Here is a 17451-nt window from a genome sequence, read left to right as displayed (position 1 = left end):
TTTTTTGTTTATTAGCAATAGATCAAAAAATAAAATACTCAAAACAAAAGTAAAAAATCTTTTTTCGTTTCCGTTGTACACGCCTTTAAAAAAAAACCCAAAAATCACCATATCAAATGAGGTGAGAGCCTTAATTACTTAAGGGGGGAAACCGGTTTAGGAGGCCAAAATGTTGGGGTTTTTCGCGAATTTTTTTTAACAAATAAAGAATAATCAGAAGTTGTTTAAGATTAGAGGATATTTTATCTATATTGATTTGTATGTAGACTTTTAAATTTTTTTGAATCTATTTCCGCGGGAGAAAGTGGCGTTATAGCGTGCTGTCCATGGACGATCGTCATCCGAGTGCCTTGCTGGTGAGAATTCCTGAAGTTGCAATTTTTCTCTGAAATCAACAGCATTTTTTTTTTAACAACATATTTCCTAAGAATATGAACTTAATTGTGGTAAAAAAATATTGAAAATTGCATGCTTTTGAAGCGCTTGACCACAAAGTAGTTTTTTATCCCATCTTTTTTCATCTATTTTGATTAAAAACCCATATTTTAAATAAAAATATAATCCCAGAATTAGGTTCATATAGATTAGAATTGAATAAAGAAAAAATCCCGAAAAATTTTAGAACGATTGGTCGATAACTTTTTAAGCTAGAATTCCCACCAGTTGAAAAAAAGTGGTTACGAAAAAAACGTCGTTCTAACTAACGCGCGCTACGGGGCGGAACCGACGGGCAGTCACTTAAGTGCTCATAGAATGGGGAATAATGCGAATTTCGCTTTAAAATTTTTATCACATATTCTTGAGTAGTTATACTAAGGATTTATGCAATAAAAAAAAATCAATTTTTTGATCGATCTAAACCGGTTTTCCCCCTTAATACTTTTTCTTTGTACCATCAATCGCAACGTTGCTAAAGCAAGACTGAGGAAATGGAAATGCAGATACCAAATAATTCATCTACAAAAACAAATATTCCCGAATTTAGCTTAGTCGAGTTATAAACCAAATACGAGTGGTTGAATAGGTTCCGAACTAAAGCCCGCCAAAAACTATGCAACAGGGAAGGAGTGATATTTAATTTAGTAGTGAGTATGCAGTGATCGTTACTCTTGGATTTGCTTCGTTAAGCTTAACGAAACCACATCATTCACATATGCATATGCACAAACCAACCCATACGCAATCACTTGTGAGAATTCTTCAGCTTCCTTTTTGCCATCATTCATCATTCAGCGTATGATCTGGAGAATATGCAATGAAGAAGACCCAATTCTTAACCTAATTCGAGGTATTTCACCTTTGCTACTTCGAGGAGCTTCTGCCAAAAATATGTAAATGCCGCACAAAATGAGGTTGTCTTTGCTTAAAAACTTGGCGTCAAATCCATCCACAAGCAACGGTGTTTGTTTTTTTTTTTGCTATTTAAATTAATGAATTTTGAATGACCAAACAAAGTTCCACGTTGCATTTTTACCCACAATTCACCAACGCAAGTCGATATTCTCAATAATCACCCCCTAGCAAATAAACTCGCACAAATTTTCCGCTTTATTCATTGCTACATATTTTTATTCCAAATAGGCGTGTGGTGGTCTGTGTGCGTGCAAAAAGTTGACTATTCCCAAACCAGCAATGGATGCCATTTGTAGCAGTGCTTTGTGTAGTTGTACGATTATGTTGCATTGACTTTATAAAGTGTAACAAATACTACGAAAAAATTCGTGAAAACTTTAATAAATAAGAAGATCGTGCGATGCACAGCTCAGAGTTTGAGTCCTTCCTCTGCTTTTGCACTCCGCAATCGCTTGAAAACTACTTTATGGCTCACTCTACTCAATGGATTGTATGAAAGTGATGTACGACATGGCGGCCTTCAAAATCTGCAGATAAAATATTTATTATCCACTAACTTGCCACAAAATTTAGTACAAAAAAAACTTATGCATTTACGAGGGCGGCTCAAAAAGTTTGCGAAATAAAGAGGAGGGAGTGAAACTCGCGTGAGAAATTAAATTAGAAATTAGAAATGAATTTCCCTGCGTGATATAGAGGAATTCCTTTTTAAATCTAATGGAGTTCTCAGACCTTCATAAAATTTATTTATATGGCATTAAAAAAAATTGTTGGTATTGATTTTTAAGGTAAGTAGAAATCACTAATTTCTTTCATTGTGAAATTTGTTCATGTATTGGAAGTGAATATTCATCTACAGCGACTAAATTTGCACCACGAAATTTGAAAAAGTCGAGCCAAGAAGCACCGAGAAATTTGATAACCCGTAAAACACTCAGGCTAAAAAGCCCATTGTATTTAACGCTCTGGAAAGTGAAAGGGTAGATAGTCAAGAAGGAAAGGAGAAAAGTAACGATAAGATATAATAGAGACATAGAGATAGTTAGACCTGTGAGAATTTCCCAGAAGCTTTGGTAAATCCAGTTTGAGAGAACGAATTTTACTCGTTCTTATGGCATCGGAACACCAAATTCGTAGCCTTGATCTAGCAAATGCAGGAAACTCACAGAGAAAATGCTCAGTGCTATCAGCCTCCTCTAAGCAAGAGAGGCAAAACGAGTTCTCAAGGAATCCAATGGTGGTCATATGTTGACCCCATATATTGTGTCCTGTAGCAATACCGACCATCAACCGAACGACTTTTCTTCTAAGTTTTAGAAGAAAGTTCGACAGTTTTCTGTGCGAGCTTGCCTCAAAACACTTTGCCGTGCTGCAGCGTTCTAGACGGGACTATCGCTTTTTATGCTAATTGCGATTGATGCCGATTATTGGCTCTCGGCGCAGTGGGATAACCGCTGATCCAAAGTTGTCCAATTCAGCGGCCATTTGATTCCCTTAAACACCTCAGTGTCCTGGAACCCCTATAAGAGCAAGCGTGTTTTGTCTTGAAACAGAAGCGGAATTAAGCTTCTTCTTACCTTCTGGAACAATCTTTGAGGTTTGCTTACTACTCTCTAGAGCAGTGTTTCCCAACCTTTTTTAGGCCATGCCCCACCTTAACATTTCTAAAATTTGTATGCCCCCATACATAATTTTTAACCTTTAAAAAATGTTTTGTTCCCTTAAGAAATATAAATGATAAGTTTTAGGAAGGAATCAGTATGAAATTGTTATCAAAACATCGTAAGTAAAATTTCAAAACATATAATGAAAAACTGAAATTCAAAATAATTTTAATATTGATTTTTTTATATTCATTTAGTGCGATCCTTGCGCTTGATGCTTGCTGCACAGAGATTTTATATTAGGTTCCAATTTACTTAGCTTTAATCTCAAGTCTCCACGTTGTGTTATATCAAGTCGATTTCTTTTTTTTATCAGTAAATCATTTACAGCACTAAATCCACATTCAGCTAAATATGAAGATGGAAATGGTAGTAAAAGTTTTCTTGCACATTTGGTTGCATTTGGGTATTTAGTTTCAGTTTCTTCACAAAGCTATGCCATCGCTCCTTTTATATTAAATAAAGTTTTTACGGATTCATCATTTTGCAATTGTGCGAGTTCTTCTTGATACTGCATATTTGATATATCAGACAAATCCACTAATATTGGCTGCATCATCCATGTTGAGAAATCAATTTGTTTTAAATCAGAAAATCTTTGTTTTAAATCAGCGGATAGAATATTCAAATGATTGACAATAACAAGTAAAGCGGTATCAGTTACTTCACATTTTTGGAGCCAATGAAATTGTTCAAAGTTTTTGTTGTTAATGTGTTTCTGATATAACTCTATATTGGTAATGAAACCAAATATCTTTGTTTTTGCATCGACAAGTGTTTTATTTGGTCCTTGAAGTTGCTTATTTAATATACTTAGTTTTTCAAAGATATCGGGTAAATAACTTACAAATGCTTTACCATCGATTATTAACAGATACTTCATTTCAGGTTTGTCGCTTAAAAAATCACTAAGAGTGTCAAACAGTTGCATAAATCTTTTCAAGCAGTTGCTGATGGCTATCCATCTTACTTCAGTATGAAGTAAAAGTCTCACATGGTCTTAATTTTGTTGTTCACAAAATAACTTGAAAAGACGTTCACACTTGGCACTAGCTTTAATAGCATTAACACACTTTATTACTGTATGTAGTACTTCATTTAGAACAGGCGAGATATTTTTAGCTACCAAGTTTTCCTAATGAATAACACAATGTACAATAATCATTTCTGGATTCGCATCTTTCATCAATTTTAAGCAGCCATTTTTCTTGCCCATCATATTAGGGGCGCCATCTGCAGCACAAGATGTTATATTTTTCATTGGTATATCATTGACATCTAAGTAGTTTTTTAACTTTTTATTTATATCTTTGGAGGTAGTGGTGCTTTCTAATCTTTTACAGAACAACATTTCTGCAGTAAAATGCCCTTCATCAATATATCTTACATAGGTTATCAATACTGCCTCACTGTCTCTCAAAGTTGATTCATCCATTTGTACTGAGAAATTTCTCGTTTTCAGCTTTTCAACAAGTTGTTTTTCAATATCTTCTGCTCATTTCGTCATTGGTAACGTCAAACGAAATTATACCTAATAATTATTTACAGCATTTTTTTAAGAATTTGCCTTTTTTGTTAAATTTGTCACCGATATTTAGCATTGCATTTAAATAACCCAAAGCGAAAGGGTTAAAGTCGTGTCGAGTCCATTTTAAAATTGCCCCCCTTAACTATCAAATTGCCCCCCTGTGGGGCGTGGGCCCCACGTTGGGAAACACTGCTCTAGAGCCTTTGGGGCGCCAAAATATGCACTATAACTGAGAAAATAAAGCAGGTTGCGGATGGTCTGGTACTTCAACTTTGCTTTTGACCAAAGTTTAGTTTTAGCTATTCATCTGGCGTAATTCAAAATTTTTTTCTAATTTGTTTTTTTTTTTTGTGTTTTCTATATTAATATTTTTCTTCTTTCTTCTCCTTTTCTATTACCTTTGTTTATCTTAACCTAATCGTAAGGCTCTTCATTTCTGTTTAAAACTGTTCGTTATTTTCGCTCTCTTTTCTTAGTTCTCTCATACAACTCATCTAGGATTAGCTCATCGCAAAGTTACGCACATTTTTCGACTTTAATCTGCATAAACTTTCATTCTATCATTCGTGAGACTAGATTATTTTTTATATAGGATGACTTAAGTTTGAATTTGAGGCGTCATAACCTTACAAATCTGGTGATAGAACCAACTTATGGGTATCCTAGGTTAGGTTAGATGTTCGGTTTAGGCTTACCAACTCACTTAGACCCTGCAGGTCCGTGGTGGTACCACTATGTAATACGGGAGCCTTACTGTTTATTTTGCATGGAACTAGTTAGACTCTCTTATGAAGCGTGGGATAGGTTTCATCCCAACACCGGATACATCCGTAAGCGAGTCAAAATGATATTTTCCTAATAACTTTGATCTACCCCTGGCTAAGGCTGGACAATTGCAGCGCAGGCGTTATACTATTTCTTCTTTCTTCGTCTCTAGAACTTCTGCAGTATTCGTGGGAAAATATTCTTAACCTAGAAGAATGCCTACCTAGCAGCCAATGACCGGTGACACAAGCCAAAACCTTCGAGATGTTCTCTCTTGAGAAGATGAGCAATTCTACTGATATTTTTCTTATATATTTGCTGTCAAGTTAGCCTGGTTGTAATACAACTATTTTCTTGTCTCCATGACCTTTTGGCCTCCTGGAGATTATTGCAGTAAGTTGCAGTAAGAATTCTAATATTGCCTCTTTTTTCAAGCAGTGGAAGATTAGTACCCTTTCTGGTTTTCTCATTGGCCTTGCACTTTCTTTCAATACCTCTATGTCCTGGAACTCATATAAGACTGACCTTGAAGACGGTGCTAATACTATTTAGAGCTGCCAGGTGTTCCTGAGCAACCTTTGATCTTAATATAACTGCCTCCATTGATGTTATGACTGCCTGGCTGACCGAGAAGATGTTAATGGTAGTTTTTGTTACGGCGCGTATGTTAAGGTACACAGATTTCTGCCTGGTAGACGCTAGAGTAGTAAGGAAAACGGGCAGATAACTCTAATCCTAATTATTTTGAAAATACTACAAAGTCTACTTTATACTAACTTAGATCCTTCCGTGTAGAAACTTATTTCCCCTCTTCTTCATGGTCTTTGAGTTTGCCACTCCCTCCTTGATGGGATATTTGTCTTGATGAGCCTGTCAAAGGTGGGTTTAGGCAAATAGTGAGTCGATTTCTTGGTTATAACTACTCATAGTATATGTAACTAGTATAGAGGCGTGGCTAAATCGGGCCGTCCACAACGCTATACTATTAAGCCTAAGCGCCAAGACGGCGCCCACGTGTCTTCCTACCAGATTCAGAGCAAGCAAGTTCACTAGCACTGTATGCTGTATGGTTACGACTATGGTGTTATGTACCATAGGGTATCACTAACTGCAGCTTTAACTTTAAGTACTTTAAAATGGCACAGCCTTGCAGTGTTTGTAGCTAGCGTCCAAAGAACTACCCCTTGAGCCGATTTCCCGCTTATTTTTTCTGAAGAATCAGCTTTTGATTTTTTTAAAGTGTAGGGTTTTAGATTTTTTTTTAATAATTTTTCTTCATAGTCATTTCCTTCTGATTGACAAAACAGTAGACATTATCTTACCGGGCATCTTAGTGCCAGTGCTGCAACTTTTTCGACTACATAGACTCCTGCTTCGACTCAGTCTCGTAGAGACGAATCCAATATGAGTCTTCAGTACCAATCCGGTTCATAAATTCATTCCTATTCTCACCACATAGATTAAAAATTCGTGTGAACACTTGTCGCCCCACAGTGGTTCTGAAATGGTGTAAGTCTTCTCGGCGCAAATCTCGCGCTGGCCATAGACACACCAAGAAGACAGCACGGAATGTTCAGAATGGTTGCGGATTAGTATTCTATAATTTTTTCCTCAAATGTACATCTTCAAAAGAAAGTTGTTCGACTTTTTCTGAAAAAATTGCCCAAATTCCTAAGAGAGTTTTTCGTCATTTTCTGAAAAAGTTGTCTCGAGGGTATCGCCTAAATAGGCTTGCCTGCGTGCTAGTCGACTTCAGTTGACTCTCTACTTTGCTTGAATGTCATCTTTGAAGAATTATTGTACAGCTATCTCTGCGAGAGTCCTCATAAGCAGATGCTATATCTTCCATAAGAATCTGTTTTGGTTTTCGTGGCCTGATGAGCAATCTTCTCACGGCTTAAAACTTGTTTTTTTTTTCTCCATAGCTGATGTTTTCTGCCAGCTTATTGTGCTAATGAGCGATAATCGAATGGTAAAGACCTATTTGACTGGAACCTAGTATTTGAGTAGTTGCATTAAGTTGCCAGTAGGAAAAACCCTAATAAATAAATACCCCCCTTTCCTTTTTAACCACTCAATTCTGAAAACTTTTTGACCTTGCCTCGTATATCCACTACTTACGCTCATAAAATTGGCCAGTGATGCCTCATAGAAGCCCGCCCTAATGATGATCTCACGCTGCGAACGTAGCAAAATCAGCCGCAGGACATGACGATGGCGAGGCGGTAAATTATACCATTGCGACATTTGAACAGCCGTACCGACAGCCGAACTCTGCAAGTGAAGGCATACAAAGTAATAAATTCCTACGTTTAATAATGGTGAAAAATGAAATTGCGAAAAAATATAACTACATATGTGCACACACATACAAATACACCAATGTTCATATGTACATACAGATGCGCTCACAATAAGAGCAGCGCGACGCGTTTTCTAGTTAGAATCTTTAGACAATCTCTGGTTATGCAGTTTTCTAAGCCAATTCAATTATGGTGCAGAGCAAAAAAAAATTATTTTAAGTGGTGGAAATTTGTATTTGTTTATTTGTGATTTACGCGCTCCATTACTTGTTTCTTTGTCTACTGCAGCTGGACGTATGACTTCATTTCCAGAAATTATAAATCTTCCGATAGGCTGATTAATTTTGCTACACCTTGTATAATATTGTGCCAGTTTAAAGTAGTAAATAGTAAGAAATAATATTTTTTTCTTTTTTTTCCCCCCTATAATGTCTTTGCACCTAGCAAAGAAAATATATTAAAAAGCAGGGCTATTTTTGAGCCACTTCATCATCATCATCATCAGTTCCTGTTTCTCCCATTGGAACACAAAGCCGCGATAAAGCATCTCCATCCTGTTCTGTTCTTAGTCAATGGCTTAATTTCGTTCTACGCCTTTCCACACTCTTCGACTTCCTTCTGCACCGTTCCATGATATCTTGGGCGACCAACGGCCACCTTACGGCCAACTTATGGGTTCCTGCAAAGCGATAAATTTCACTTGCGTCCTCACGAAGCGTATGGCCAATTCAGCTCCACTTTCTTTACTTTACCAAGTCAGCTATCGGTTGACTTTTGCATCTCTAGTACAGCTCGTCATTGCTTATGGTATTGGATCTCCGTATCTTCAATATCCTGAGCGACATCTGTTTTGCAGTATTGAATTTTGCTCACAATCCGGATGTTTGCAAGCCAGGTTTCTGATCCATACAAGAGCATCGACAATGCATTTGACTTGAAAATTGTGTGCGAACGAGCCATTTGCTTTGCCTACTCTGGCGGTAGCCTCTAACTTAGCACTATCATCAGTGACTATGACCCTGCCTAAGTATGAAAAAGTATGTAAGCTCTCAATTTGGTCATTATTCAAAAAGAACGAACCATTATATGTAGACAGAATCTTCATCGCTTTAGTTTTTTGTGTTTTTTTTTTTTCAAATCTGCCCTTGGTGATGTTGTGAATAAGTTGTCAATTTTGTTTTGCATATCGTCGTGTTTGACGGATATGAGGCAGATGTAATCGGCATAGGCGAGATCTTCAAGATGCTCATGGAGGTTCCAATGAATACCTCTCCTTTTCCCCTCGATGCAGTTTTTTAGGATATCATCAATCACTATCAGGAATAACCAAGGAGACATAAGCCATCCTTGTCGTGCTCCAGTACTGGTGGATATACTTTCGGACAAGTTGCCTTCATGCAAAATTCTACATCTAAAGTTGTTATGGTGAGCGCGAGTGAGCGTAACCAATTTCGTTGGGATATTCCCAGCGTGTAGCGCATCCCATATACTGCTACGAGATCCGCTATCAAAAGCTAATCTACAAACGTCAGTTGGAGGGTTGTCTTCCATTCCAAAGTGTTGATTATGGTAATTTTGATGCAATTTAACAGCACACCGGATAGGATCTTTAACGTTATTGACAGCAGCATTATTTCCCTATAATTTGCAGATCCACCAGCCACCTTTCTTTGGCAGTACCACCAGGATGCCTAGGGACCAATCATCAGAGAGCATTAGAACTAGGCTGAAGAAGAAGAAGTCTGCTTTCGGCAAGCCTTAAAAATCTCTGCTGGAAGACCGTCGCAGCCGGCCGCCTTGTTGCATTTTAGGGATTTTATAGCAGTGAGTATCTCCTGTTTGGTTGGCGGAGAAGAACATATTTTGGACGGGGAGCAAGAATTGTGATATAAAGGCCCCTCTAAGCCACTTTCTTGATTCAGAATGTCACTGAAATATTCTCTTCAGCGCTATATCTCTTGCCCTGATGGAGCGCGTTGTTTCACAAGAGGTTGCAGACATTTTCCGAGTCGTATCATACAGCAAACGAATGTTTTGGGCTTGTGTGGCGACGCGCGTGAGTTCATTTAGCCTTGTTCCGCGTTTGTCTTGCCTACAGGCTTACAACCTAAAGGCTTTCATTTTCTTTTTTCTTTTCATTGTTCACTCCTTTCCGGAGCATAGGGCCTCGAGAAGACTCAGTCTTGCTTTGGTTTCGGTAATCTATTTTGATTTCTGACAGGGTAGGGGATTAGCCTGCCGCTACCGTCCTAAGTGGTGGAAATGTCCACCTGTCGTTGCTTAGGTACAACGCCTTCTTACTGTTTGGAGCGCCAACTGTATTTCCCATTTTTCTGCCAGAGGGATCGCGCAGATGGTTGAGGACTTCGCTAAATGTTTGGTGTGTCTGCGCTATTACCGCGGTTGCCCGCTTCCTCTTGCTGGCGCCACTGATGCAATCTGTAACCGTGGATTTTTCTTTGTTTTTGCTTGTTTTACCAGCCACAATGCAAATAATGCGCTGACTATTGTGCGGGAGTAAGAATGAAGAGGATAAGTTTTTGGGTTTGACAAAAGAGATGAATTTTTTTTTGTTTTCTTTGTTTTAGAAACAAGGAAAGTAGGTCAATTTGAAAAAGTGCGAGAATCGTGCTTTACGTGGGATTCGAACCCACAAACTCTGGTATGGCAGGCTAATGTACTTACGCTACACTAGAAGGGCTTTCATACTTGCCCTTTATTATACAAAAATTCAATGGGATATAAAACTGAATACTTAGAATTTATCAAAAGAATCTGATTAAACATTTTTCTTTTTTTTTTTTAATTTCTTTTAGTCTTATGCAAAATTTTAAACTCTAAAACTATATTATTAAAAAAAAAGAAGGAATTAAATAACAAATAAATAAAAAGTCAATACTTTGAAATATTTCGCGCTGCTATTATTGTGAACGCAGGTGTACATACAAAAATGTGCGCAAAAAGAAAATTTGTACCTCAATTTTGAGAAACTCTGCGCCATAACAGTAAATCAGCAATTGTAGTAAAATAGAGCTTAGAAATGTGCAGTAGACGACCATATCCATGAAAACGCCCATGTGCTGCAAGAACAAAAATCAAGGTAATAGAAATATAAAAGTAAAAAGTAAAAAAGAGAAAGAGACGAGAAAGACGCACGGTAACCAGCTGATAAATGATGACGCACACTTGCAACGATGTCATCAGGAATTGTCCAAAAATTATGGGTTTAAATATGCGCTGTACGTTTTCGGAGAGCGCCAATAGCCGCGTGTGATACTGAACGTAGACGCGAAGCTCCTGCTGCAGGAGGGCATCCGGTTTGTCGAACGTATTTGTTTCTATGAAATACTGCAAAGCTTGAAAATGGCTGCGCAGGTTGTTGGTGAACGAAACAAAGATGCCATCCACTGATGTGGCATGCATCACCACCAAAATAGTGATGAGAATCGTGTAGGCATAGGCGAATTGATAGCCTGGCGTGGACTCGAAATCGAAAGGGAATCTGAAACAAAAATAATTAAACGAAGTAAAGTACGTTTTGTAACTATGATATAATTGGCTGAAAAACTTTGGAAAACATCTTCTAAAAAATAATGGAAATATGAAAAAAATTAATGTTATTTATTCTGACTCTATAGGAAATAAATTTTGTTGAATTTTTAATTCTTATAATAAAATTTTCCCCAATTTTTCCCTTAATGTAACGATGGCGCACATCAATACTTTTAGGGCGTCATACTGGCGATATCAAAGGTGAGCTACTTAGCAGTTCGTTATTCGGCTCTGAGCGAATTTAACAGAATCGACCGATGGGCAGACGTCACACGAAGCAGAGTGTTTACGAAAAAAAATAACCAATAACACTTCGTTGCCGTCCAAGTAACGACTGATTGGACGAGTGCTTGAATGCATGTGAAATGATCGTTCGGAATTCGGCTGCCGAATTCACAAGTGACGCGCCAGCTAAAGTTCCCCTCACAATTTTCTTTTTCATAAATTTTAAATAGCAAACCTGGTAATCTTTCCTCCTTTGCAATTTTTGGCACAAACTTTTCTTGTAAAAGAGCTTAGTATTACTTTAAAATCTTTAAGCCTTTGCGATAAGCCCTTCTAAGCTATAATTATTTCGATTGCTCCGGCCCGATTTTCGTAGTTATGAAAAAATTACTCCTATATTGAAAAATGAAGTTTTAATGGCAGTTGATAAGCAGCTTTTCTGGATTTCGAAATACTTATTCTATGTTCTTATTTCGGTACTTAGAGGGTTAAAGTGCTTACTTGAGAAATTACTAGCAACTTAATTCCTTATCCGAACATTACATTTCAACCCTCTTGTAAATATTAAATTATTGTAATAGGTCTATTTATAAGTTCGTGCGGTTTTACAACAGATGGCGTAACTTGATTATTATACCATCGATCCACATTTCCAAACATTCATTGGAGAGCTACTGTCGTAAGGCACAAACGTCAGTATAAGTTTTTTATTTGAAGGGTAAACAACAATATTTTTACCACACTTGAAAATGTCGAATTTCGTGCCAAATAATGTGTTTTTGCGGGGAATTCTTCTTCATTATTTTAATATGAAGAAAAAAGCAGCCGAAAGTCATCGTATCTTGGTGGAAGTTTATGGTGAGCATGCTCTATCTGAGCGAACGTGCCAGAAGTGGTTTGCACGCTTTAAAAGTGGTGATTTTGGCTTGGAAGACGAAGAACGCGAGGGTGCGCCGCCAAAGTTCATGGATACCGAATTGGAGGAATTGCTCGATCAAGATCCGGCTCAAACGCAAGAAGAGGTTGCAAAAACTTTGGGAGTTGATCAATCAACCATTTCCAAACGTTTAAAAGCCATGGGAATGATACGAAAGGTAGGCCATTGGGTGCCGTATGAATTGAAGCCAAGAGACGTTGAACGCCGTTTTATGGCATGCGAACAACTGCTTCAACGGCACAAAAGAAAGGGTTTTTTGCATCGAATTGTGACTGGCGATGAAAAGTGGGTCCATTACGACAATCCAAAACGTCGGGCAACGTATGGATACCCTGGCCATGCTTCAACATCGACGTCGGCGCAGAATATTCATGGCCTGAAGGTTATGCTGTGTATCTGGTGGGACCAGCTGGGTGTTGTGTATTATGAGCTACTGAAACCGAATGAAACGATTACGGGGGATGTCTACCGACGACAATTGATGCGTTTGAGCCGAGCACTGCGAGAAAAACGGCCGCAATACGCCGATAGACACGACAAAGTTATTTTGCAACATGACAATGCTCGGCCACATGTTGCACAAGTGGTCAAAACATACTTAGAAACGCTCAAATGGGATGTCCTACCCCACCCGCCGTATAGTCCAGACCTTGCGCCATCCGATTACTATCTCTTCCGATCGATGCAACATGGCCTGGCTGACCAGCACTTCCGTAATTACGATGAAGTCAAAAAATGGATCGATTCGTGGATTGCGGCAAAACCGACCGAATTTTTCACAAAGGGAATCCGTGAATTGCCAGAAAGATGGGAAAAAGTAGTAGTAAGCGATGGACAATATTTTGAATATTAAATTTGTAACCATTTACGTCAATAAATAAAAAAAAACCGCACGAACTTATTCATAGTCCTATTACTTTTTTCAAAACTTTTTCATAAACCCGTTAAAATGTTAGAAAATAATAAGCGAAATAAATTATTTCACTTAAAAATACACTTTTTAATCTAATAATAATTTTAACCCTATAAGGACCTCACTAAAAACAGGCGAAAACGAGCCAAAAAATAGTATTAAAGCGTTAAAATTTTAGAAAAAAAAACAGTAAAATAAATTATTTCATATTTATTCTATACTTTAACCCTCATGGGCTATAATCCTGCAAACTCGAAATTCTTGTACAAGTGATGAAACTGCGTTAATTTTGTTTAAATTAGCTCAGAGTTTGAAACTTGGATTTGCATGGTTTTTGTAGGACAATAAACTATATTTCCATTAAAAAATATTAAAATTAAACAAGAAATAAATAAATCTTCAAAACTGGTCTATAAGTCCCGCTAATGAAGCTGTTGAATGCATTATATTAGGATATAAAGTGCACTTTCAAACTCTGAGCTAATTTAAACAAAATTAACGCAGTTTCATCACTTGTACAAGAATTTCGAGTTTGCAGGATTATAGCCCATGAAATTTTGATATATTAAAGTGCATATTTGAAGTAGCTCAAAAACTGATTTAATTTTTAACATTTGTTTTTGCTGATCATGTACAGTATTTTGTAATGAAATGTAACATGGTCCACTGACTCTAGTCGTTTCTGCGACCAATCTCAGGAGACTCCAATGCGCCTACTCCTAGAATGCTGCACTATAGCGCGGAGAAGGTTGAGATATATCTGGCATTTGCAGCCGGAATAAAGGCACTTAGGCTCAGTCCAACCCAGCTCTATCTTCAGTTTAATAAGAGAACTTGGTCTGGATGTGGTACTGTGATGAGCAGAGGACACAAAAGGTTATGAGGCTATTGGTGCAAACCACCAATAAATCTATTTATCTATCTAACGTAATGCATTGGCCAATAAGCTCTTTCTTCGATAATAATTTTTTTATTAATGACTCACACGGCACTACCACTTCAGGCACGATAACTTTACTTCTATACACCAAAATTTCATGCAATGTTAGTGCAAGAACTTCAGTAAAGGATCAATCCCACTATAAACAGTCCCTAAATGTCCAAGAATTTAACAAATAAATATATGAAATCTAACTAAAATCAAACACTTTCAAAGCAAGAAAAAACGTTCACAAATGAGCAGCTTTTGCTATATTTCCTTTATTACCTCATTGGCATGGGTAGTTCCAGCACCAGCGGCTTACTGTTCAATTTGGCCCAAATCATGCTAACCAGCGGGTTTATGGAAAAGTACAACCCAGTGCACGAAACGCTATAGAAATACAATTGGACAAATCGTTTCGCTCCAACGTTGGCCTTCACCAGAAATTGTTTGGCGCCCACTTCGTGCACTAAACCACAAAAATCAAGAGTGAAATTTATGCAACGCCAATTAAATCTGCGTCTACACCGCATCATACAACTACTTACATTCGTCGTACATCAGCTCAAACTCCATCATTAGCTGTTTGAATTCACGCTTGTAAGCCAGAAAAGTTGACGTCTTGATGACTGTTAACACATTGGTGAAGACAATGCTGAGACTGGCCGTGGCCAGTGCCAAATCGTCGATATGATAAATAATATAATCCATCATTGGCAATTGTGCCGATATCATCACCAACAACAAAATTACATACTTTATTGTTTGGCATTGGCCAAAGCAATATTTTGATTTTTGCTCTTCTCCAGGCAACACATTTTTATCGTAGATGTCTTGGTGGCCCATTAGACGCAGACAATTGCGTTGTATCCTAAATAAATCCTCGGGCATTGTTTGCAATTCGCGCAACGGTTATAGGGAATCACCGGTGACCACTTCAAGCAACTTTTGCGTTTGTCAAAGCACTTGGCACTCAAGTACTTTGCTTTCTGCTGATTGTTTATGGTGTGGAGACGGGTTTTGTTGCCATCGAATAGACTTGAAGCTTCTATTGTATGCTCCGGCTCGTTATCTAAGGGCTTAAAGTGACACAATTGTCTGGTAATTAATTGTCACATTTGATGCGATAATTACTTGTTTTGTGTGCCATGGCATGAATGATGGTGTAATTACAAAATTTAATTGTAAATTAAAAATTTCATTATTTAAGAGGAACGCACAGGACATTGAATAAGGGAAGGGGAAATAGGGTGTAAGAAAAAATTGATTGGGGGTGAAATTGCGCTTTGATTCGTTGTTGACAGTTTAATTCGTAAGTAAAGTTGTTTATTGCCTTTGATGTAATTACGGTGAGAAATAACTTGAGGGTAGATATAATAACTCTGTTGCAAAGAAAATTGTTGGGAATTGTGAACAAACAGTAATTTCGATTAATTAAGGCTTTCTCAAAAACGAAAACAAATCAAAATAGAAATTAATAACAGTCATTAACATTTCTCGCAGTTCGAAGAGACATTAAATTCAATTAAAATTATTACGAATGATACATCGAGCCGAATTTGAGTCGTAGGTAGCAAAACCTGAAATCTATTTTGTGGAAATCGGCAGTGTTTTTGAGAGCCGTAGAGAACTGGACAATCCATACATTTCCAACTCTCGTAACATTTCTGGAACTCTATTTTTGATATAGCCATCAGAGCTGTCTTCGATTTTGTCATTACTTGCTTTCGGTTGTGGTTCAAGGTAGTGGTTTTCGACTCGATCAAATCAAAAAAAAGCCGAGCCATGTAAATTCGATGGCAGCTGAACGGCATTCGTTTCGTTCTTGATCAAAAAGTTCCCGAAACAACCGCCAGGTGACGCCTTAAGTCAACTAATTTGAGTTATCTCTTTAATTTTTTTAGGCTACCATCTCTGCACGTCCTTTCGACTTTTTACAGTCTTAAAAATGGATTTGAATACAGTAAGTTTGTATTAAATTTTGCTTTAAAAACAAATTCAATGGTGCGAAAACCTCAGATACTCTATGATCAGAAAGTACCGGGAATTGTAAAACAAAACCGAGTTAAATTTCGGGCCAATTTATTTTATCTCATTCAAAATATGAAGCAACATACACGTGCCAAAGTTTAACGCAGTACTCCATGCTCCCCTGGTAGGCCGACGAAGGGATGGCCTTCAGCTACTTCGTCGCATTTTCTTTGATATCCTCTATCGACTGAAATCTCCTTCATGCAAAATACAAGAATTGTTTGCCCACATTTCCGGCCGTTAGCGACGTACGGGATCTCTCAAACGCTTCAAAACAGATAAATATTGTAATACTCTTTATTGACTGTTTGGCCCGATGGAAGAAAACAGTCAACATCACCTTCCCGGTACTTTTTGATCATAGGGTATGTTGGGAAACTGTTTCGGTAAAGATGCTCTAAAGAAAATTGGCCGACAGCCGACAGCCATGTACGAGTGGCATGAACGCTTCAGATCATTCAAAAGAGATTGTGAGTCCATTCATAAAACTCATCATTACTGGGGACGAGACGTGGGTTAATGAGTGCAACACGCGATGCAGGCATCAGGTGAGTAAGTGAAGAGCTCTGACTGGACCAAGGCCATAAAACCTCCTTATTCAGATTGACCATAACGGTATTAGTTTCAGCCTTGAGAGAAGAAACGGTGTGATGAAGATGCGTATCGGTTTCCAGCCACACTAACCGTAACAGTGGCTGGAAACTTAATGTACCTGTGGGCAAAAAGTAAGGTGAATTTATTTGTCAAACTTAGCGGGATTAAAATTTCCCTCTAGTTATTTTTTTCATGAGTTGGCAGCACTGTTAATAACATCTGGGCCAATTTTCATGTGAATGTCATTATCAGTAATATATTTACGTGCAACAGTGCATTTTTCGATTATTACAATGTCTGATTTGATTGAGCAGAGAAGTGCCATCAAATTTTGTTTGCAGAATGAAATTTCGGCTGCGGAAACGTTTAGCTTGCAGAAGGCATTTGATGATTCAACCATGTCGCAGAAAAGTGTTTATAAGTGGTACAAAGACTTCAAAGAGGATCGAGAACGTGTTGATGACTTGGAGCGCTCCGGACGGCCATCGACGTCAACAGATGACCAACACGTCAATAAAGTGAAGGAGTTAGTGCTCAAAACTCGTCGGTTGACTGTTAAAGACCTTACCGATTTGATCGGAATATCAGAAGGATCTGTGAAAACCATTTTGAAAGACCATTTGGGCCTACGAAAAGTCAAATCTCGATTGGTACCGAAAACTCT

At 37.8% G+C, this 17451-nt stretch overlaps 1 protein-coding gene across 1 annotated transcript; it reads right to left on the bottom strand.

Moving 5' to 3' along the window:
- Nucleotides 1-1543: 1543 nt before the first annotated feature.
- LOC128860383 (odorant receptor 82a) lies at nucleotides 1544-15164 on the bottom strand. The gene is made up of 6 exons (XM_054097881.1): nucleotides 14711-15164; nucleotides 14448-14631; nucleotides 10770-11115; nucleotides 10589-10693; nucleotides 7432-7584; nucleotides 1544-1880 (listed from the first exon to the last, which is right to left on the bottom strand). Exons 1-6 carry the CDS (start codon nucleotides 15051-15053, stop codon nucleotides 1830-1832), a joined length of 1182 nt encoding a protein of 393 aa, XP_053953856.1. The 5' UTR covers nucleotides 15054-15164; the 3' UTR covers nucleotides 1544-1829.
- Nucleotides 15165-17451: the final 2287 nt, after the last annotated feature.

This window comes from Anastrepha ludens, chromosome 2 (genome assembly GCF_028408465.1).
Source record: "Anastrepha ludens isolate Willacy chromosome 2, idAnaLude1.1, whole genome shotgun sequence".
NCBI classification, from domain to species: Eukaryota; Metazoa; Arthropoda; class Insecta; order Diptera; family Tephritidae; genus Anastrepha; species Anastrepha ludens.
The sequence above is the reverse complement of the archived record's forward strand: the minus strand, read 5'-3'. Positions and strand labels throughout refer to the sequence as shown.

Coding starts and splice junctions, on each gene's coding strand:
- LOC128860383 (XM_054097881.1), bottom strand. CDS start 15,053: ATGCCCGAGGATTTATTTAGGATACAACGCAATTGTCTGCGTCTAATG. Junction 14,632..14,710: donor TGAGCTGATGTACGACGAAT/GTAAGTAGTTGT, acceptor TTTGTGGTTTAG/TGCACGAAGTGGGCGCCAAA. Junction 10,694..10,769: donor TCATTTATCAGCTGGTTACC/GTGCGTCTTTCT, acceptor TTGTTCTTGCAG/CACATGGGCGTTTTCATGGA.